General features: G+C 59.4%; 1 protein-coding gene and 1 non-coding gene across 2 annotated transcripts; one reads left to right on the forward strand and one right to left on the reverse strand.

The window, feature by feature from the left end:
* Positions 1-421: 421 nt before the first annotated feature.
* LOC123823702 lies at positions 422-528 on the reverse strand. Its single transcript, XR_006786574.1, has one exon. It is a non-coding gene; the product is annotated as a U6 spliceosomal RNA (small nuclear RNA).
* A 6,388-nt stretch (positions 529-6,916) lies between these two features.
* LRRC43 (leucine rich repeat containing 43) lies at positions 6,917-21,654 on the forward strand. Its single transcript, XM_045841078.1, has 12 exons — positions 6,917-7,051; positions 8,262-8,522; positions 9,552-9,662; positions 12,470-12,609; positions 14,407-14,645; positions 15,165-15,352; positions 15,872-16,092; positions 17,972-18,113; positions 18,288-18,431; positions 18,505-18,693; positions 18,997-19,024; positions 21,548-21,654. Exons 1-12 carry the CDS (start codon positions 6,917-6,919, stop codon positions 21,652-21,654), a joined length of 1,905 nt encoding a protein of 634 aa, XP_045697034.1.
* The last annotated feature ends 79 nt before the right edge of the window (positions 21,655-21,733 follow it).

Here is a 21,733-nt window from a genome sequence, read left to right on the forward strand (position 1 = left end):
CACTGTCAGACTGTTTTCTATTTCAGTGTCTTTGACTATATTTTGCTTGTTTCTTTGTTTTGTTGTTTAGGTTCCTGTCAAAGGTGAGATCATGTGGTATTTGTCTTTCACTGCCTGGCTTGTTTCACTTAGCATAATGCTCTCCAGCTCCATCCACACTGTTGCAAAGGGTAGGAGCTACTTCTTTCTTTCTGCTGCATAGAATTCCACTGTGTAAATGTACCACAGTTTTTTGATCCATTCATTTATTGATGGGAATCTAGGTTGCTTCCAGCACTTGGCTATTGTAAATTGTGCTGCTATGAACATTGGGGTGCACAGGTTCTTTTGTATTGGTGTTTCAGGGTTCTTAGGATATAGTCCCAGCAGTGGAATTGCTGGGTCGAAAGGCAGATCCATTTTTAGTTTCCTGAGGAAGTTCAAAAATATGGAACGCCTCACAAATTTGCGTGTCATCCTTGTGCAGGGGCCACGCTAATCTTCTCTGTATCGTTCCAGTGTTAGTACATGTGCTGCAGAAGCGAGCACACTTAGGTGTATTCTGAGCTCCAGATTGGACCAGGTCTCGCCGGGGTCTCAGGGATGGTGGCGAAGAAGCTCCACGAGGCCCCCGTCCCCGAGGACCTGGCGTTCTAGTGGGCAAGGGGCACACTGGGAACCAAGAGAGTGTCAGACAGTGAGAACATGAAAGTCTTGTAAACAAGGTGATGGGACAGACGGGGGCAGGCGAGGTGCTTTAAGTCGGGTGACCGGGAGAAGTCTCTGTGAGGAGAAGACGTTCACGTTGGACTCTGGAAGGCGACCAGGACCTGGGCTGGGAAGACCTGAGGGGGGCGTGCTGGCGGCAGAGGGGACCCTCGGGCAGAAATGAGCGAGCTCTCGCTGTGACCAAGGGCAGGGAGCAGGTGGCGGCTGCCAGAGGGACAGGAGTGCCAGCCACTTCCACCTTCTGGAAAACCTCCCCCTTCCCCTTCCTGATCACGGCACCCCCCGCATCCCGGCCCCTCCGACAGAGCGTCTGCACCTTCCCGCCCGGCCCCTCCGCGGACCCGCCTCCGAAGGCTCCGCCCTGGACCCGCGTTCCACGCACTCCGGTCTCTCTCCTTCGGGCTGCGGGTGTGAGCGTCCCTCTGCCTGATGGACGTCTCCACCTGCGTGTCCCACCTGTACCTCGCCGCGCTTGACGTGCCCAAGGCCCACGGTCTGGGCCAGGCGATGGCAACAGTGGGATGGAGTCGTGCGGATGGACAGGAGCGCCTCGGGTGGCGGCCGCCAGAGCGAGGGTGATGGACGGGACATGGGGCGCGGGGGCGGGCAGGGTGGGGGACGACTGGTAGGCGTCTGGTCTGGGCACCTGGGTGGGTGGGGGTGCTACAGACAGGACCCGAGGGCTTGGGTGAGGTGACACATGCAGTCGCCGACGTGGTGACAAAGACGCGTCCCAGATCTCTCCGGTAAAGGTGTGGAGCGGGACACTGGACTTGGGGTGTGGGGCTTGAGGTCGGGGACACGAGGTGTAAATTTGGGCGCCATCTGCATGCGGCTGTCGGTAAAACGGCGGTCCGTGGGAGAGGGCCAGTGTGAGGTGTACGAGTCCCGCGGGGAGCTCGGGGCTCACCTCCGTTCGCAGACCGGGACCAGCCGTTCGTGTGGAAAACCGTCTTCTTCCAGCGGCCCCGCACCGGGCACGGGGCAGCGCTCTCCAGAGCTGGGGAGAGAGGCCGAGCTACGCCAAGTCGGGGGGTGACGTGAGAAGCAGCGTTCGAGGGGGAGAAAACGGCCGGCCCCATCATCGACCATGGAGAGGCCAGTTAAGGTAAAGGCTGAAGAGAGGCCCTCCCTCGGGGAGCATGAGGTCACCGGGGACTTCGTGGGGGAGTTTGAACAGGCTGCTGGGGGTGAAAGCCAAATCGCTGTGGTTTGAGAAAAAAGTGAAACCACCTAGTTGCTTCATCAAAACCCTGGGAGTTAATCTCGATTCATCTCTCTGATTGGTTTAGATCTCGACAGTCTCTTGCATGTTTATTTTATTCTTTGAAAGGCCGTGGGAAGACTTCTGGTCACCACAGCGGCGTGGGCGGGCATGGCTGTGCTCTTCGCAAACCGCGTAAAAATTACAACTAAAACACAGAACAGCCGTCACTGGGAACTGTCAGAAACCAAGTGGAGTGGAAGTCTGACAACTAGGAAATTAAAGAAACCACATCCATCAGGACTGGTGGGGGGGGGGTGCAGACACAGAACGGGCTGGTCCCACACACACGTGTGGTGGGTAAGAATTCAGGAGGGGTATCTTGGGACCAGGGCGTCCCAGCCCCACACCAGACTCCCCAGCCCAGGGTTCCAGCGCCAGGAAGATAAGTCCCCACAACTTCTGACTGCAAAAACCAGCAGGAATTGAGTGGATGGAAGAAACTTCTGGAGCCCCAAGCAGTTACTCTTAACACAGGAACCCACACACAGACTCACCTGTCAGCCTCACTCCCTCTGAGCTCCAGCACTGGGCGTAGCAGCTTGAAAGGCACCAGTGGCACACAGGGAGGAACTGAAGCGTCTGGCATCAGGGTGAGCAGAGGCCATTGTCCCTTTGCTAAACCTTCCCCGCACAGAGACCGAAAGCTGGTGCCATAACCGAGACTCCATCAACCTGGCTAACACTGTTTGACCCACCCTGGAGACCCCCAGAGGCTCTGCCCCACCGGGGCCCACCCTAGCTGCTTTTCCATGTGAATGGCTGGTCTTGGCTCCTGCTGCACAACTTCCTACATCCTCTCAGACAAGCCACAGCGGCCTCAGTGAGGCCCAGGCCCGGCACTAGCAGCAGCCAGCCTAGATTTACAGCTTGGCTTCGCCTGGGAATCTCCAAGCTCAGCACAAGTAGCAGCCATCTCAGACTGCTTTACAGCTCAGGCAGGGTGGCCCTCAACAAAACACAGGTTGGGGCTGACCCTGGCCCTTACCACCCGGGAAAACCCACGCAACCAGTGGACAGCTACAGACCACATCAGAGCACCACCACCTGCCCCCTGCACAGCTGATCCTCCATGGAGGGCGGAGGTGGGTGGTCAGTGGTCACAGCCATCCTTGCAGCTGACTGGCCTGGGTAATCCCTCCCATTGACCTGCCAACAGCACCCAAGTCTCAGCTACAAGGGGAGGGTGTACTCAGGCTACATGAAGGGTGCACCTCAAGTACCCAGTTTGGAGGATAGGGGAGGCTAAGCCGCTGGACCCTGCAGGACACCTACTACATTAGGCCATGCTACCAAGACATGGAGTCACAGCAGCTCTACCTGACACATAGAAACAAACACAGGGAGGCTGCCAACACGAGGAGACAAAGAAACATGGCCCAAATGAAAGAAAAGCTCAAAACTCTAGACAAACAGCTAAACAAAGTGTAGATAAGCAACCTATCAGATGCAGAGTTCAAAACACTGGTCTTAAGGATGCTCAAGGAACTTAGTGAGGACCTCAGCAGCATAAAAAAGACCCAGTCAGAAACGAAGTTTACACTAATAAAAATAAAGAACAATTTACAGAGAAACAACAGTAGAATGGATGAAGCTGAGAATCAAGTCAATGATTTGGAACATAAGGAACCAAAAAAACAACCACACAGAACAAGGAGAGAGAAAAAAATTTTTAAAAATGAGGATAGTATAAGCAGCCTCTGGGACAACTTCAAGAAGTCCAACATTTGCATCATAGGGGTGCCAGAAGGAGAAGAGAAAGAGCAAGAAATTGGAAATCTATCTGAAAAAATAGTGAGAGAAAACTTTCCTAATTTGGTGAAAGAAGATGCCCAAATAAGATGGATGTCAAGAGGCCCACTCATCATAATTAAAATGCCAAAGATTAAAGATAAAGAGAGAATCTTAAGAGCAGTAAGAGAAAAGAGGTTACTTACCAATAGGGAAGTTCCCATAAGATTGTCAGCTGATTCTTCAAAAGAAACTTTGCAGGCCAGAAGGATTGGCAAGAAGCGTTCCAAGTCATGAAGAGCAGAGACCTACAGCCAAGATCGCTCTACGCAGCACAGCTATCACGTAGAATCGAAGGGCAGGTAAAGAGCTTCCCAGAGAAGAAAAAACGAAAGGAGTTCACCATCGCCAAACCATTATTACATGAAATGTTAAAAAGACTTATTGAAGAAGAAGAAGAAGATCAAAACTGTGAACAACAAAATGGCCCCAAACACGTATCTATCAACAACTGAATCTTAAAAACAAGCCAAGCGAACAAGAACAGAGACAGAATCATGGATACGGAGAGCGTTTTGATGGTTGCCAGATGGGAGTGGGGTGCGGGGGACGGGTGAAGAGGTCAGGGGATTAAGAAGTACAGATAACTCGAACCAAAGTGTTGCAGGTTCGATTCCCAGTCAGGGTACATGCCTGGGTTGCAGGCCACGGCCCCCAGCAACCGCACATTGATGTTTCTCTCTCTCTCTATCTCCCTCCCTTCCCTCTCTAAAAATAAATAAATAAAATCTAAAAAAAAAAAAGAAGTACAGATAAGCAGCTACAGAACAGCCGTGGGGATGTGAAGGGCAGCGTAGGACACGGAGCCGTGGAAGAACCCTACGCACGGCCCATGGGCAGGAACCTTGGTGGGGGGATGGCCTGAGGGTACAGTAGGAGGTGCTGGGTTGGGGGGGGCAAGGGGGAAAACCAGGACAACTGTCATAGCATAATCAATAAAATATAATTTTAAAAAGAAAAAAAGAAAGGGTATCTGATTCTCTTTTTTCCTTATTTTGTAGTTTTGGAGAATTCTTCTAGTAATAGTAAAGGCGTTTCCCTACTGGAAAGCAACAGAGGGTGACGAGAACCTGCCGGGGCGGGGGGGGGGGCGGGCCTTGGGAAGCAGCTCAGTCAGTGGGTTGGATTCCCCGACGACATGTTCACTCTGCTGGAGACGCCGTGGAGAGAACGAAAAGACGAACTTAGACCAGGAGGAGATATTTACCGATCACGAGTGTGACGAAGGACTCGTGAGCAGAATGTATAAAGAAGTCGCAAAACTCAATGTTAGGGGTTGGCAATGGTTTCTTAAAAAGGACTCCGAAGGCACACGCTACCCGAGAAAAAAGAGGGAAATTACACTTCATCGAAATGACAAACGTTCATTTGTCAAAAGACACTCAAAAAAGTGACAGAAGACAACCCACAGAATGGGAGAAAATGTTTGCAAATCACAGATAATACCAGGGGCTAGTATCCAGAATGTATTTTTAAAACTCCTACAACTCAAAGAAAATCAACCCAATGGGGACATAACCAAAAGATGTGAATGAATAGACATTTCTCCAAAGAAGATCGACAAAGGGCCAACGAACTTGTGAAAAGGTGCTCCGCATCATTAGCCAGGAATTAGAGAAATGCAAATAAAAACCACAAGGAGTACCACTTACCACTTCACACCTACTGAGATGAGTATAATTTTTTAAAAAGATTTTATGTATTTATTTCTAGAGAGGGAAGGGAGGGAGAAAGAGAGAGAGAGAGAAACATCAATGTGCAGTTGCTGGGAGCCGTGGCCTGCAACCCAGGCATGTGCCCTGACTGGGAATCGAACCTGCGACACTTTGTTCGCAGCCCACGCTCAATCCACTGAGCTACGCCAGCCAGGGCTAAGTATAATTTCTTTTTAATTTAAAGGTAAAATAATAGAAGTTAGCGAGGATATGGAAAAGTTGGACCCCCTCGCCCCCCACATTGCCGGTGAGGCTGTAAAAGCTGCAGCCTCTGTGTGGAACAGGCTGGCGGTTCCCAAAGCGTTAAGCAGAGCCACCCGGTGCCTCATCAGCTGCATTCCCAGAGAAACTGGTTCCGAGAGACACTGGTTCCCAGAGAAACTGGTTCCGAGAGAAACTCGTTCCGAGAGAATCGAAGACCTGTGTTCACACGAACACTTGTGCAGGAACGTTCACAGCATCGTTGTTCATCGGAGCCAGAGAGGGAAGACAACCCAAATCTCTATCAACTGGTGAACGAACGAGCAAGATGTGTCCCGTGCGGACAGGGGACTGTCACTCCTCCTGAGAAAGGAATGAAGTGCGGACCCGCCACGCCCTGGCTGACTCTCGGAAACCAGATACAACAGGACGAGTATCGTGTGATTCCACTGACGCGAAGTATTCAGAAGAAGCAAATCCAGAGGGACAGAAAGCACCTTCGTGGTGGCGGGGGGCTGGGTAGATGGGGGAAGGGAGACTGATCGCTGAAAACCGGATTCCAGCGAGCGGTGCGCTCAGCATCGAGCTGCCCTGTGAACGCAGTGAAACTCACAGCAGTGCATACTTTAAACCGCGGCATTTTAGGGTAGGGAGATTATTTCTCGGTACTGATGCTGCATTTCCAAATTACAGGATCCAGAATCATCCCACCCCACTGATATCACAAACCAGTGCCCAGGAGCCCCTTCTGTGTGCTGGGCCACGGGCCGGATGCTCTGAGGAAGGAGCGGTGAGACTGGATGGTCTAAAACGGGGCCTGGTGCTGAGCGGGTGGGTTAGAGAGGTCCACATTGGAATCCACCGATTAGAATCTTGGGATTGCCCTTGGGCTCCTTGCTCCCTTCCCGATCTGTCACGTGGGGATCACGCTTAGCCCTTCTCTTGGGGGGAGAAACCGGCCCGCGTGCGGGAAGCGCTCGGGACGCGCTGGGCGCCGCAGCCGGTACACCCGAGCCGCGGTGGCCCGTGGACTGTCCTCCCGTTTTTCAGCTGCGAGCACAGACGCGGCGGGAAGAGAAATCCCAGGTCGCCCGGGGCGAGTCGGGGTCTCAGGTTTCCGGCGGGAAGGGTTGGCTCCACCCGGAAGTCGTGGAAGTCCCGAGAGCTCCGCCACCTTGAGCACGCGCGCGCGTCCCGGCGGTTGCCTAGCAACCTCCAGCTGCGACCCCGCGGGGCCATGGAGGTGCCCGGCGGGACCAAGGAGGGGCGGAGCGGGACCACAGAGGCGCCCGTCGGGACTGTGAGCGCCGCGGTCCAGGAGCACCTGCGGCAGTTGTGTCTGCACGAGTTTCCGTGTGGCGCGGGCAGCTGGGTGCGGGCGACGGCGGGAAGGACCTGGGGGTCGCTGGGGACCAGCGGGCCAGGCTTAGAGACTGAGAGCCGGGCCAGGCAGGGCAGAGGGGGTGGGCCTGGGGACGCCCTAGAGAGGGCTGGGATCTGGGCTCGCCCAGTACTACAGTGATTACTCTTCCTAAAGATAACAGGTTTAGGGAGGGACCTGTCCTGGGGTGGGCGCAGGGTCATAGCTATGGCCCCCCTGGGCCCGCCGGAGTTGAACACATCCGCCCCTCTGGGGAGGGCCTCTCGCTGCCCTAGAGACACCAGGAGACGAAGCCAGCGGTTGGGTTCCCCATGGCCAGAGGGGCCGCGTCTCCAGCTAAGTGCCTGTGGCGGGGAGGAGGAGCGGGGCCGCGAGAGGGGGTCCCCAAGTGTGCGGGAACGTCCTGAGGCCGGAAGGGCAGCAGTGGGAAGCCGGACCCCACACCCTCCCCAGCGCTCAGGGGAGCCGCCTCCTTCCGAAGTGTGTGCAGTGGCTGACCCCGGACCCGGGATGGTGCTGGGCTTCAGGGTTTCCAGACGCCGCTCCCGGAGGAAGGAGAGGGAGAAAGGAAACTCGGGGACAAATTCGCCCGTCTTCCACTCACGGGGGTGGAGAGGCTCTGAACTCACCTTTCAGCCTGGCCTTCCCTCCTTCCCCGATGACGCCCCACAGGCCGCCGTTGGCCCCCTGGCTTCTAGGACAGAAGTCTTCCCTGAAGTGTCGGGTCACTTCCACTGGCATCTCCCAGGGCCCCAGCTCAAGAGCAAACTCCTGAAGGCGGGAATGTTCTTTTCCTTATTTTTGAAGTTTCTCTTGTCTGTCGTGGCATCGTGGATGCCACGGCTGGTAATCAGCCAAAAGCACCGATTACTCATCTAAACGTTTGAACTCTTTCTTTTTTAAAGATTTTATTTATTTATTTTTAGAGAGGGAAGGGAGGGAGATAGAGACAGAGAGAAACATCAATGTGCGGTTGCTGGGGGCCATGGCCTGCAACCCAGGCATGTGCCCTGACTGGGAATCGAACCTACGACACTTTGGTCGATAGCCTGCGCTCAATCCACTGAGCTACGCCAGCCAGGGCTAAATGTTTGAACTCTTCATCCCTGGTTGTCCTGTTTTACATGCTGTTCAGTCCTGAGACTCTCGTCTCCTTGGGAGGACTGAGTCACAGAGAAGTTCTCCGCCTCCACCTCTGCAGAACAAGTCGCGCTTTCTCCCCCGAGCGCGGCGCACGTGGAGGGAGCTGACCCCCAGAGAGGAGGAGGCCGCGAGCCCCGCGGAGGAGACGGTGGAGGACCTGCTGGGCCTGGTCTGCAGCCCCCAGTCGCCCTGGGCCCTGCCGGAGGACTCCAGCGCGGAGGACCGGTTCCTGCGACAGCTGGCCATCCGGAACCCCCTGATGCTCAAAGACACCTTCTTGCACTCCTATTTCCGGTCCCTCCGGGTGGTGGACAAGCAGGTGAGCGCGGGGGCGTCCGGAGGCGATGGGACAGCATTCGGGAGGACCTGGGTGCTGAGTGGGAGAGCCCCGGGACAGCTCCACCCCGTTTCTGATTCATCTCACGCACTGGGCTACCGCGCAGGGCGAGCCGCTCACCTGGTCTTTGTTAACTAGCTTCTGCCCGCACCCCGGGCGGGAGGCCACGGTGTGTCTGAGAGAGCTGGTTGTGGAGCGCCCTGCCATCGGCCCTCCCGGGTCCAAGTAGAGACAGCTCAGAAGTTCATGCTGGTTTCACTTCATTTCAGCGGTGGGGGCAGGCTCCGGGGGGACGCGGCACAGCACCGTAGTAGTTGCTCTTCCTAAAAAGCCTTCTTTGCTTATATCAGTACCAAAGCCCAGACCTTGCATGGGGACGCGGCCTCTGACTTCCCGAGTTTGCGTCCCCTTTCCCAGAGAAACTGGGTGACACAGAGTTTGGGGGACGGGAAGGGGGAGCAACCAGTTTGCCTGGGACTTGCCCGGTGTTAACAGCGACCTTTCATGCCCCTGGAACCCCTCGGTCCTAGGCAGGCCGGCAGGGTCGCCACCCTAGAGAGGAGAGGCCAGCGGGAAGGGCCCCGATGTCCTTGACGCCACGGGGAGCTGAGGACTCAGGACAGGCTCTGGTTGGTCTGGCTCTGCCGTGTGCGAACCACGGTGATGCCTGAACAGCCCCAGGTTCCCCGCGGCTCTGCGGGGGACAGCCACGGAGAATGGGGCTCCTGCCCTTGGGGACTCCCAGCCCAACGAGGGCCACAGGTCACCGAGCCGGAAATGGCCCGACACCCCAAGTCGGGAGTGGGGAGGGCTGGAGAGGTGAGAGGTCAGCGCCACGCCTGAGACGCGAGGGCCCTGGCAGCAGGAGGCAGGAAAGGCTCACGGGGAGGGCGGGGGTCGGGGTGCTGCGAGCCCACGGACAAGCTGTCGCCATCCTCACGGCGACTGCGGGGCGCTGCTCCGCGCTGCCTCCCGCGGCCGAGCTCCTGGCACCCCCTCCCTGCTCTCCAGGTGAGCCTGGTGGACAGGGGCCTGCTGAAGTTCCCGCGGCTGGAGGAGTTGGTGCTGAGCGCCAACCAGATCAAGGAGGTTGCCGCCGCCAATCTGCCCCCGACCCTCAAGGTAAAGCAGGCCAGGCCGAGCTCAGGTCTGTGGCGGTGGTGGGGGGCCTGCCCCGCGCCCGCCGTGTGGTGGCGGCGGGTGAGGCCCGGCCCCGGGCCCTCCGGAGGGGGGCCGGGTTCCTCAGAAGCAGAAGCTCCGTAGACTCGGCGATTCCCTTCCCAGGTGTGGACAGAGCCCGAAAGGAAGGCAGGGACTCCAGTTCGGGTGCGCCAGTGTCCGCGGCAGCGTCACTCACGACCGCCAAAGGGCGGGGACAGCCCCGGTGTCCACCCCCAGACGGGTGGGAAAGCACACTCGGCCCCTCCCTGCAGGGGCCTGTGATTGGGTCACAAAAAGGGGTGACCCAGGCCACACCGTTCACGAACCCGAAAATGTGACGCTGAATGACAAAGGCCAGACACGGGAGGCCACGTGTCGGACAGTGCCGGCTCCGTGAACTGTGCAGAAGGGACAAACCCAGGGGGCAGAAACTCGGTGGGAGGTTACCAGTGGCCGCGGGGGTGGGGGAGGGGCCACGGGGCACCGTGGCTTCGTGGGTCAGAGTGTCTGTCTGGGGCGATGAGAAAACTCAGACGTAGGTCGTGATGATGGCCACACAACAGTGTGCATGAACTTAACGCCGCTGAGTTTGACCCTGAAAGTGTTTCGAACGGCAGAGTAGGTTAGATGCATTTCACCACCGTAAAAGATTGTTTAAAAATCAAGGCAGGCCAGGCTTTTTCATAAGTCGTAGGCTCAGCATAACAAAATGGTCTCAATTTTATCTTGTTTTCATTTAAATTTTATTTTCCAATTATAATTTAACTTGGACATCAATTTTGTTGGTGGCAGGTGCACAGCACAAGGCTTAGACAATCATATGCTTTACAAAGAGATTCCCCCGGTATGTCCAGGACCCCCTGGCCCCACACAGAGTTACTGCAGCATCACTGACCGTATTTCCTCTGCTGGGCTTCACATCCCCTTGACTGTTTCGTAACTACCAATCCGTACTTCTTTTTTTATTTCGATTTTATTTATTTATTTTTAGAGAGAGGGGAAGGGAGGGAGAAAGAGGGAGAGAAACATCATTGTGTCGTTGCCTCTCTTGCGCCCCCTACTGGGGACCTGGCCTGCAACCCAGGCGCCTGCCCTGACTGGGAATCGAACCAGCAACCCTTTGGTTTGCAGGCAGGTGCTCAATCCACTGAGCCACACCAGCCAGGGCCAATCTGTCCTTCTTAATCCCTCCAAAAACGGTCTCAGTTTTACACCGAGTGCCGAGATTAGTAGGTTTCGTGGCAGAGGGACTGAGAACTGGAGCTCAGGGCCATGTTCACGAAAACACCAGGCGAGGCCTCAGAGGTGGGAACCAGAGCCCCTGCTGTTTTCCGTCCAGGTAGGTTCCTCTGGCTTTTCCAGGTGATACGGAGCCCAGGTCCGGCTGCCTGCTCTGCAAAAGCCAGTGATCAAGAGACAGGGCGCCCTGGCCAGGTAGCTCCGTTGGTTAGAGCATTGTCCTGAGACACCAGGGTTGCAGGTTCAATCCCTGGTCAGAGCACATAGACAAGCAACCAGTGAGTCCTGACCAGTGTCGCTTGGTTGGTTGGGCGTCATCCCACAAGACGAAAGGTCGCCGGTTCAATTCCTTGTCAGGACACACGCCTGGGTTGTGGGTTTGGTCCCCACTCGGCCCATATGGGAGGCAACCAGTCGATGTTTCTCTTTTCATTGATGTTTCTCTCCCTCTCTCCCTTACCCTCTCTCTAAAAACAAATAAATACAATCTTTTTTTAAAGATTTTATGTATTTATTTTTAGAGAGGGAATGAAGGGAGATAGAGAGAGAAAGGGAAACATCAATGTGCGGTTGCTGGGGGTTATGGCCTGCAACCCAGGCATATACCCTGACTGGGAATCGAACCTGCGACACTTTGGTTCGCAGCCTGCACTCAATCCACTGAGTAAATAAAATCTTTAACAAAAAAATAAAATAACTAAGTAAGCAAGCAACCAACCAATGAATGCATAAATAGGCACAACAACAAATCGATGTTTCTCTCTCTCTCTCTCTCTCTCTCTCTCTCTCTCTCTCTCTTCCTCCCTCTCTTTCTCTAAAATCGATACATTAAACAAGGGGGAGAGAGACGGCTGGCAGGAGGAAAGCAGTTTTATTCAGGCAGCCTGAGAAGATCGGACACCCTGGTCCCCGAGACCGTCTTTCCGCCTCGGGCGGAGGGGTGGGGGGAGCAGCACACGCGGACCCCGGGGAGGGGGTGGGGAGGCTCCCCGCGCGCGGACCGGCCCCGTCCACTCCGATAAGGATCTCCAGGCTCCCGACCGTACGTCATTCTGGCTGCGCATTGTTCTGGTTTTATGTCATCCTGGTTTGGCGGTTGGAGGTCACCAGATGTCCCAGGGCTGGGAGGCCCGAAGGTCGGAGCCTGCTTCTTCTGAAGCCAGTTCCTAGAATTCTTATATAAGCACGCTGTTTATCTGTAAGCTGCGTGTTAGTCTGACTCAGCACCGGCAGAGACGCTGTGGAAAGGAGGGTGGGTGGGTCGCACGTAGACATGGCCGCGGAGTTGCCAGAGTCATCACGCATGTCCCCTCCCCTGCGCTCCAGCGTCACCTCCCGTCCCCAGTGTTAAAGTTTCCTTCCCAAAAGAAAACGAAACTTTCCAATACGCGCCGCAGGAACACGTCCGTCCCGGACTGGCACGAGGGAGTCCAGGCGGGGTGGGCGGGCCCGGCGCCTCGGACCGGCACTTCCTCCGCCGCGGGCCCCGGCCGAAGGAGGGGCTCACCGGCGCCCCGCCCGCCCCGCAGGTGCTGGAGCTCTACGACAACGCCATCACCAGCTTGGAGAGCCTGTGCGCCCACCCGCCGCCGGCCCTCCAGCACCTGGGGCTGGGCCACAACAAGCTCCTGGGCCCCCAGCAGAGTCTGTACCTCACGGCCGAGCACTGGTAACGCGGGAGCCCCACGAGGCAAGGGGGCAAAGGGGCTTGGGCGTATGACCCTGGGGGCCTGGAGGGCCCGGCTGTGCTCTCTGCTGGAGTAACTCCCGGTCGGCTGCTCACTCAGTCGGTGTTTCCGACCCGTGGGTGTTTCCGGAGACTGGTGTCTCCGACCCAGTAAGAGCGGCCCCACGGAAGGCCGGGAGGGCCAGAGCGTCGCCGGGCACAGAGCGGGCCCGGGGCCCTGGCGCTGCCGTCATGTGCGCTGCAGACCCGGCGGTTCCCCGCGGGGGGCTACCCGGTGCGCCGCAGGAAGGCCGCCGGCACCCTGGCCTCCCCCCACTGGAAGCCAGTAGCACCTGCCCCACACCAGCTGTGACAGCTGCCGTGTCTCCCGTGGCTCCCACGGGGGACAAGGCCGCCCTGAGCGGGGCACCGCCGCCCCCCAAACAGCCCTCGGTGGGACTCTGTCTCCTCGGTGGGCAAAACGTGGGAAACCGACAACCCGGGGCCTGAGGGCAGAGGTCAGAGGCCGCCCGTGAAAGGCCGTCGGAGGCAGCGGCCCGGAGGCTTGTCAGAGCGGGCTGGGCGGTGCCCTCCCGTGGGCCGTGGTGCACTGTGGTCCCCCCCTCGTGGCCCGGGGGGGCGGTGCAGAGGGCATCGGTCAGCGTCACTGCCCGGCTTTCCCACGTAGCCGGGCAGCTCACTCCCAGCGGGTCCCTCTCCGTGACCGGCACTGCTGCCCACGCCCCCTCGCCGCCCTGGGCCGTGCTCGCGTGATTCTCCCACGGACCCCGGCTGTCGGGTCGTAGCTCCGGGAAGAGACGCACTTGGCCTGCAGCCAGGACCATGGACAGTACCAGGTGCTCCGGCGTTTTATTGGGAAAATAACACTGTGTGTGAACCTAGGTAACCTTCGTAGTGCTGAGTGTGGGCTTCATACAAACATAGAAAGCCTCCATCCTTCACTGTTTCGAAGTTGAAAGGGAGGCGGACACCTCGTGACGTGACTTCGTGGACGCTCCCCGCCCCCGTCCTGTGGACGGGCGCACTGTGGGTGGAGGCTGTGCGCTCCCCACGGACCGGCCGGCCAGCAGGAGCGTCTCGGGTTGGGGGCCCCAGAGACAGCGCCGAGGAAGCGTCTCCCCGTCCCTCTCCCCTCCCTGCTCAGAGCCGAGTTCGGTTTGCTTTCCAGTCCGTTTGGCCCTGGGGGGGGGCCGCCCTGCCCCTGCTGGCCCTCCACCCCTCCCCCGTCCTGCACCCGCGGCCCGAGAGATGGACGCAACGGCTTCCGGTGGTCAGCTGCCAGCCGGCTGTGGAAAGTGTCCTCCAGCTTCCGGACCCCTCACGGCTCCTGCATCTCCTCCCCTGTCCCCAGACCACCTGACACTCTGTCCCCCACCCAGTGCCCCTCCCCAAAGGGGCTTTGCTCTGCCTTCCTGGTCAGTCAGCCTTCGTCCAGAATCTTCTAGATACACAACACCGAATCAGTTCCCCGGGAGCTGCCGAGTCATCTAACCTGCCAGAGGGGACCTGTGTCAGCAGGAGTCAGGCAGAGGCAGGATGTGACAGGGCCACCTCTGACCTGCGGGGTCGGCAGTGCCACAGAGTGCGGGCAGGAGAGCCAGGGGGGCCTTTGCTGTGTGTGGGGGGGCTAACTCGGTCAAGGGCACCCGAGGCGGGCCAGTCACGAAGGCCAGCCCCCCCTCCCCTCAGCACCAGGCCTCCTGTCCACCCGGGACCTGGAGTGTGGGGCGCTGGAGGCCGGGCGAGCAGGCCGGTTGGACCCCTCTGCTCACCTTCCAGGCCCAACCTCGTGTCCCTGGACCTGAGCTTCAACGACCTGATGGACCTGCAGGGCATGGTGGCCAGCCTCAGCACCCTGCAGCGCCTGCGGCTCCTGGTGCTGCAGGGGAACCCGCTGGCCCTGGTGCCCTACTACCGCGGCTTCACCATCGACAGCCTGGCCCGGCTCTGCGTGCTGGACGACGTCACCGTGTCTCCCACCGAGAAGTACCAGTTCCGGGGGCTCCGCACCAGGGGGGGTGAGGCGGCCGACACGCCCACCCACCACATTTGTGGGCGGGCTGTCCCCACAGCTGCCTGGCGGGCCGGGACCCTGGTCGGGCGGGGCTCACCTTCTTTCTCAGTCCCTCCCAGATCCGATTCCTGTGATCGCGGTTTGGGGCCAGAAGGGCTAGGGCGGCTGGGGCCTCCTCAGTCCCGTCCCCTCCCAGGCCCAGTGGGAAGCATGCTCAGCGCAGCGTCTTCCTTCATGCCCACGGTGGCTCGACATCACCCCCTTGTGGCTGCAAGCTGCACCCGCGCCTTTTCCAGCACCCCAGCCGGGCAGCGGCTATCATTCCCATTATGCAGATGGGGACGCAAGGCCTAAGAGGGGTGCCAGCCAGAGGGGTGCCCCCGCCCCCCCCACCCCCCGGTCACTGCAACTGAGCCAAGCCTGCAAACTGCAGGGCTCCGCCCACACGGCGGCCCGGGGCTCCCGCCTCCAGCCCCGAGGCGCCCCTCACTCTTGCTGGTTGCCCCCCCGCCCCCCCCCGCAGACCTCTTGGCACCTGAGGCGCAGCTCGTGGTGACGATCGGAAACGTCAAAGGGGTCCCGGACACCTCGGTCCTGGACCCGGAGCCGGGGCCGCAGGGCCCCATCATCACGTACAGCTACTACGTGACCTACGACTTCGTGGAGGATGAAGGAAGCGAGAGGGACGAGTTCCCGGAGGTGCTGGCCGAGGTGCGCGCCCCGGGCCGCCCCTGAGAACCGGGGCGGGGCTCTGCGCAGGCGCATGACTTCTCGGGCCCGGGAATGCCCTGAACCTGAACTCCGAGCCCGAGTTGCCTTTCTCCTAACTGAAATGACTCCCAGCCACTCACCCGTCTGTCCCCTCAAAATAAGAGCAAAAGGCCTAACGAGGGAGCAGCCCAGGCTGTCACCCCCAGACTGACGGCTCCCGGCGCCCCCTGCAACCCGGCCCCCCCTGCCCCCATCGGGAGCACACCCCGGGCAGCCACCGGCCCGGAAGGGAAGGGTGGGGAGGCCCGGCCCCAGCCCCTGCACAGCTGGTGCTGTTCCCACTCCTCGCAGAAGAGACCAGACCGGCTCCTTTACCCTCCTGAGTTCCCGCGTGTGCCCCCGCTGAGGCCCGCCCACCCACTCGGACGCCGCATCCGCTCGTGCACACCCAGCCTGCGTGGGCGGGAGCCGGGCTTGCGGCCCCGCTGGGTTCTCTGCTCCTCGTGTCTCCTCTGGCAGGTCTTCCAGGCCGAGCCCAGCCAGGAGCAGCTGGGCAAGGGGGCTCCCGAGCAGGCCGCGGGCTCCGAGGAGTCTGTGCCCATGTCCCTGTGCCCGTCGGCAGAGCTGGAGGGGTCCACGGTCTCGGCCGGGTTTTCGTCCCTGCCCAGGTCCACGGACTCTGCACAGGACCTGGCCCAGCTGCGGCCGAGAGTCGATCCCCGGCTGTTCCCGTCCCCGGGGTAAGGACGGGGCACCGCCCCTCCCCCGCCCGTCCTGACAGCCGGTCGCCCCCTGGAGCGTGTGTGGGGGCCACGGAGCCGCCCCCCCCCCAGCTCGGGTTCAGCGCTCGGCTCCCTTCCCTCAGCCCTACCCTTCCAGCCCGAGGGCGGCTGGACCCCCTCCCCTGAGGCTGGCCTCCCGTCGTCACCGAGCAGAGAAGGAGGGCTCAGCGCCTCTCTTTCCCGCCTCAGGGGTGGAAACCGGCTCTCCCGTTTTACGGCTTTAGTTCGTGGGGGTCTTATCCCGACGTCTAGTGGGGGTTTGGGGCCCCCCAGCCGAGTGCCAGGTTCTTCCTGCCTTCCCGAGCAGGCCCACTCCGCGGGCTCCGCCCCGTCTGGGGGGGGGGGGTGTTCCCCGATCAAGAGCCTTTTTGATGGTGACTCTTACAGGAACTTCGAGTCAGGTCTCCTTCAGTATGGAAGCTCTAGGGACTATTTTGTACTCATTTTAAAACATGGAGCTTTGTTTGTGTCCTTTTTTAAAAAAGATTTTATTTATTTATTTTTAGAGAGGGAAGGGAGGGAGAAAGAGAGAGAGAAACATCAATGTGCAGTTGCTGGGGGTCATGGCCTGCAACCCAGGCATGTGCCCTGACTGGGAATCGAACCTGCGATGCTTTGGTTTGCAGCCGGCGCTCAATCCACGGAGCTACACCAGCCAGGGCTTGCTTGGGCCTTTTTTTTTTTTTTTTTTTTTACGAACGCCCTGACATCTGCATGTGTGGCTGTGTCTTCTGACCGGTGTGCGGGGACTGACCCGTCACCCAGCTCAGCCGGTGGCCTCCCACAGACCCTGCCGCCTGCGCCCTTGGGGAGCTGCAGGAGCTAGCTTCTCTCAAAGTGTGCAAAAAATTTATTTATTTTTTGTAAATTATTTAAAACCTCATCTCCAAGGAAATGATGCAGGCTCATTGAGAATGTGGGGGAGCTCAAGCCGCCCCCCTCCCTGGTGCTGGTGTCCCCCGGGGGGACACAGAGAAGACAGTGACGGGCCAGCCCATCGCCGCCGCGGGCTGACGTGGTGGTGGTTGTAACTTTTGGAAAAGGTGAACAAAACAATAAGAGCCACAAATAATTCCACCACCTCAAATGTTATGTGAATTGGGAAAAGGTTATTTTGCCCGTAACGGGCACGATTCTGGGTCTCCAGGCTGCAGGCGACAAGTGAGACAGTCCTTGACCTGTCAGCGGGCCCTCGCCCGGCGCGGGAGGGAGGTGACCCAGCGGTAGCTGCGCCTCACGCTGCGCAGCAGCTGCCACCCCGGGGAAGTCCGGGCAGGCGGGCGTGCGCCCCCGAGACGGCCCGAGGAGGAGACAGGTGGCAGAACTTGAGTGTGGGCGGGGGAGGGGGGTAAGGTCGGCCGACGGGAGGCGTGGGGTGGGGGGGGGGGCGCCCGCGCCGGTGTGCGCCTTGGCCGGGCTGTGGCAGCGGCGGTGGCGATGGCCCTCTGAAAGAGACTGAGCAACCGTTGTCCCGGATGCACTTGTAAGCGATATTTAGCACCAGGGCATCACTTGGGCACAACTGAGGGAATCTGAAACAATTGTGCTGCTGCTTTGCTGAAGTTCTTAGACACTCTTGATTCATTTCTGGTCGGTTTCCGCCCCTGTTCTGTGTCCCGTCACACCCCCCCCCACCCCTGCTGAAGGAGGTCCCCCCTCGGCACCCACCGTCCCACTTCCCTCAGGGTGCCTGTGCCCCTTCCTGGCCTCCTGGTCCCCGTCCAGCCGGGCAGCGGTCGGCCCCGAGCCCACGTCGCCCCACAGCGCCCCGCGGCCTGTCGCTGGCCTGGGCGGTGATGCTCTGGGTCCCTGTGCCCTCCCGTCCCCCCCCCCACAGAACCGTCCTCTTCAGCACCTCCCGCAAGCCCTGGGCAGACGTCATCTCCTGCAGCTACGAGATGCAGCACACGCTCCGCGGCCTGGTGCCGCTCAAGGCCTTCCTGCTGGCGGGGACCACGGTGACCGTCGTGGAGGAGAAGGTGGGGGCGCCGGGGTCCCGGCACTGGTGTGCGGCCCCTTCCCGCGTCCGGTTTTCTGGTGCGGCCTCTGTGGCCCTGCTGCCTGGTCTGCACCGTTCCGGAGAGACCCCCCCTCCAGCCCCCGTCAGCCCCAGCTCGGCCGTGTTCCCACGAGGCCACCTTGCTGTCCCCTAGATTCTGTCGTGGCCGGAGGCGCCACCCTCCACGGACAGCCCCTTGCCTGCCAGGAAGGAGAAAGTGGAGAACAAGAAGGAGAAGGAGCAGAAGGGGCAGGAGGGGAAGGACAAGGCCGCCAAAGGGAAGACGGAGACAGCGAAGGTACCGCCGGCCCAGGCAGTGGCTCTGGGTGCGTCCCTGGGGGCCCTGTCACCCTCCTGGCCTCTCCTCGCAGGACCAGAAGGGGTCCAAGAAGAAGAGAGACCCTCCTAAGGAGCTCCACCAGGACCCGCCCATCCTGAAGGTGCTGGGCAGCGGCTTGGTGGCCCTGGAGCCCCTGCTGGTGGGAGAGTCCCTCGTGTCCACCCTATGCAACTTCGGGGTGATCCGTACCTTGGAGTCCGACAGGCTGACATTCCTCAGGGTACTGTGGGGCCCCTGCCGCACCCTCCGCAAGGAAATGGTGCTGGGCCAGGGAGGGCCGTGGGGCCAGGTCGTGGGAGGGGTGGGGCGGAGGGGCTCTGAGCGCCCCCATCCGGGAAGCCCCGGCACTGCAGGGCCCCAGAGTGCCCAGGATGGCCAGGAAGGAGGGGGTTTTCTCCCAAAGTCATGGGGTGGGTGAGGGTGGGCCCGCTCCCCCTAGCAGACCCCGCCCTGCATCTGCATCCACCCCTCCCCCCACACCCCACCCTGTGAGCATCTTCTTTGGTGGTTCTCTGTCTCTCAGGATTCCAGGAGTAAGAAAGCTAAAAAGTGTAAGCATGATGAAGGGGACTGAGGGCCGGGGGCATTTGCTGAGGACCTGTGCCCGGCCACGGGAGCAGCACAGACCCGGCAGCCGTGAACAACAGGCATTTATTTCTCGCAGCTCCGGAGGCTAGGAGCAAGCTGCAGCCGTCAGGTGAGGGCCCCCCTCCTGGTTCACAGCCTCCGCCTTCTCCCGGGGTCCTCGCCTGCAGGCAGGGGCGGGAGGGGCTCTCTGGGCTTCCTTTTGTAAGGACACGAGTCCCATCGTGATGGCTCCACCCTTGCGACCTAGTCACCTCCCAAAGGCCCCACCCACGACCGCCAGCACCTCTGGGGGGCGGGACTGCACGTGCGAATGTGGGGGGCACACACATTGCGGCCACAGCAGGACCTGCAGAGGAGTGAGCCTGTGTGGGAACACAGGGACGGAAGGATGGAGAACCCTATCTTCCAGCCAGTGCGGGGGCCACCCCGCCCAGGGCCAAGTCGTCTTCCCTGTGACCCTGAGACCAGAGCCGCCGGCTGTGGGTCACCCATGGCAGGAGAAGCATTCGGGGCTAGGGACCAGGACAAGGTGGGGTGGGGGACTCAGAGGAGACCCTGACCCGTGGTCCCCTGGCTCAGCCGTCATCGGCTCCTGCTTCCGTTCGTTAGCCCCTATCTGCCCTAAGAGGAGCGTGGACTTGTTCTGTGGGTGGTGGGCAGCCGCCCAGGCGTCTGAAAGAGCTAAGTTTCGGAGTGGAGTGTTGGGACGGCCTGGCTGGGAGGGGGAGGTGGCGGAGAGGGAGGTCAGCGGGAAGGCCGCCGCGAAGTGCAAGGCCAGGCCACAGCCGCAGCAGGCAGAGTGGAAGCAGCCCAGCGCCCGCTGGTGGACACTGGGCAAAGTGTGGCACGGCCCCGCCCCCGGCCCCCTCTACGGCTCAGCCAGGGAAAGGGATGGAGCACTGACTTCCGGCTACTGCAGCGCATGCGCAGATGAGCCTCGAGAACAGGAAGCCGAGTGAGAGAGGCCAGACGCCAGAGGCCGTGCGTGATCACGTTTACGTGAAATGTCTGGAATAGGCCAAGCCATAGAAACAGGAAGTGGATCAGTCAGCGGTTGCTGGGGCCCGGGAGAGGGGGGGCCCGGGGAGAGACCGCCGCTGATGGGCGCGGGGTTTCCGTCCGGAGCGGTGCAGGCGTTCTGGACCGGGGTGGCACAACACTGTGAGCACGCTAGCAACCACTGACCGGTGCACTGAAGAATGGTTAAAACGTTGAATTTTATTCTAACAGGAGTGTAAAGTCGGTATACCACGTAGATGGATAAGGAGACTGAATATCGTTAAGGTGTCAGTTTCTCTGAAATGGATCCATGGGTCTGATGCCATTTCAGCCCTAGTCGCCGAGGGATGGTTTAAAACCAGACACCGGCAACCTGGCTTTGACGTGCACGTGGAGATACAAAGGAGCAAGGACGGGAGAAACGACCTTGGGAAAGCCCAAGGGGTTCACGCTGCGTGGGTCTGAAGACCCTTGCAAACACTGACACTCGAGTTGGGGGACGGCTGTGGGATTAAGAGGGCCTTAGGGTTATTTTTGTTTACATCGACATGAACCTTCTTCGTGTGGGGCTTCACTGAGGATGGCTGCCGTCAGCCAAGTCGCTCCTGGGCCCCCTCCCGTGTGCAGTGTGGAAGTGTAGGAAGGAAATCCAGCCCCCGGCTTTTTGAAGGTCATACACGGCGTGATTCGTGATCAGCCACGTTCAAAGCCCCCGCGGGCTACACTGCATTTTGAGCGGCCGACCCATCCACGCACAGTTCGTAGCATCCGACATCAGTCCTTTGTAAGATGCTGAGTCATGCAGATCTTCCAAGTGTGGACACATGTCATCATCATGCGCCGCCCCAAAATCACGCTCTTTAATGTCACCATCAGTACCGTGAGAAGGGCCTCGGAGTGTGTGGGAAAACCAAGTTCGCAGTGGCAGATACAATGTTCCAAAATTCGGGTTTCTGCTTGAAAGCTGGAGTGTTAGGAATGTGTCAAGGTGCTTTCAGCTGCTTTCCCTGAAGTGCCAGGCTTGCTTCATTCGTTTTTATTTATTTATTTATTTTATTTAAAAAATTTTAAAAAAGATTTTATTTATTTATTTTTAGAGAGGGAAGGGAGAGAGAGAGAGAAACATCAATGTGCGGTTGCTGGGGGCCGTGGCCTGCAACCCAGGCATGTGCCCTGACTGGGAATCGAACCTGCGACACTTTGGTTCGCAGCCTGCGCTCAATCCACTGAGCTACGCCAGCCAGGTTCCTTCGTTTTTTAAAAAGAAACCACCTGCCAAATATTCACGTCTGAACAGCCACAGTCTTGTCAGTGTCTTTTCAAGAGCCACGGTGGGCCCTCGTTCAAAGGCGATTTCGTTTTATTCGATATGACGGAGTCCGAGCCGGGTCGGGCCCCATCGGGACGCTCGGAGGCCGGGCCGGCGTGCGGGGCCGGGCGGTGAGCCCGCTGCCGCCCGCCGACTCGCGCTTCCGTCCTTCGCTCAGGGTTCGTCGAGGGCGACTACCATCCGGAGCCGCTGACGGTGGAGGTGCAGATCCAGCTGACGCAGTGCCGCTCGGCCGAGGAGGCGCTGCGGATCCTCGCCTTGTAGCCGCATTAAAGGCTGTTGGGATGTGACCACCGCAGCTCCGCGTCTGTCTGGCCGCCGCGCGTCGGGGAGCGGGGCGCTG

The sequence above is a fragment of the Phyllostomus hastatus genome, unplaced genomic scaffold (genome assembly GCF_019186645.2).
Source record: "Phyllostomus hastatus isolate PE091 unplaced genomic scaffold, TTU_PhHast_1.1 phas_contig_1162, whole genome shotgun sequence".
NCBI lineage: Eukaryota > Metazoa > Chordata > Mammalia > Chiroptera > Phyllostomidae > Phyllostomus > Phyllostomus hastatus.

Excerpts from the sequence above, each read along its gene's own strand:
- LRRC43 (XM_045841078.1), top strand. The coding sequence starts at position 6,917 with ATGGAGGTGCCCGGCGGGACCAAGGAGGGGCGGAGCGGGACCACAGAG. Across the intron at positions 16,093-17,971 it reads CGGCTGTTCCCGTCCCCGGG|AACCGTCCTCTTCAGCACCT; the intron begins GTAAGGACGGGG and ends CCCCCCCCACAG. Across the intron at positions 18,432-18,504 it reads GGAAGACGGAGACAGCGAAG|GACCAGAAGGGGTCCAAGAA; the intron begins GTACCGCCGGCC and ends CTCTCCTCGCAG.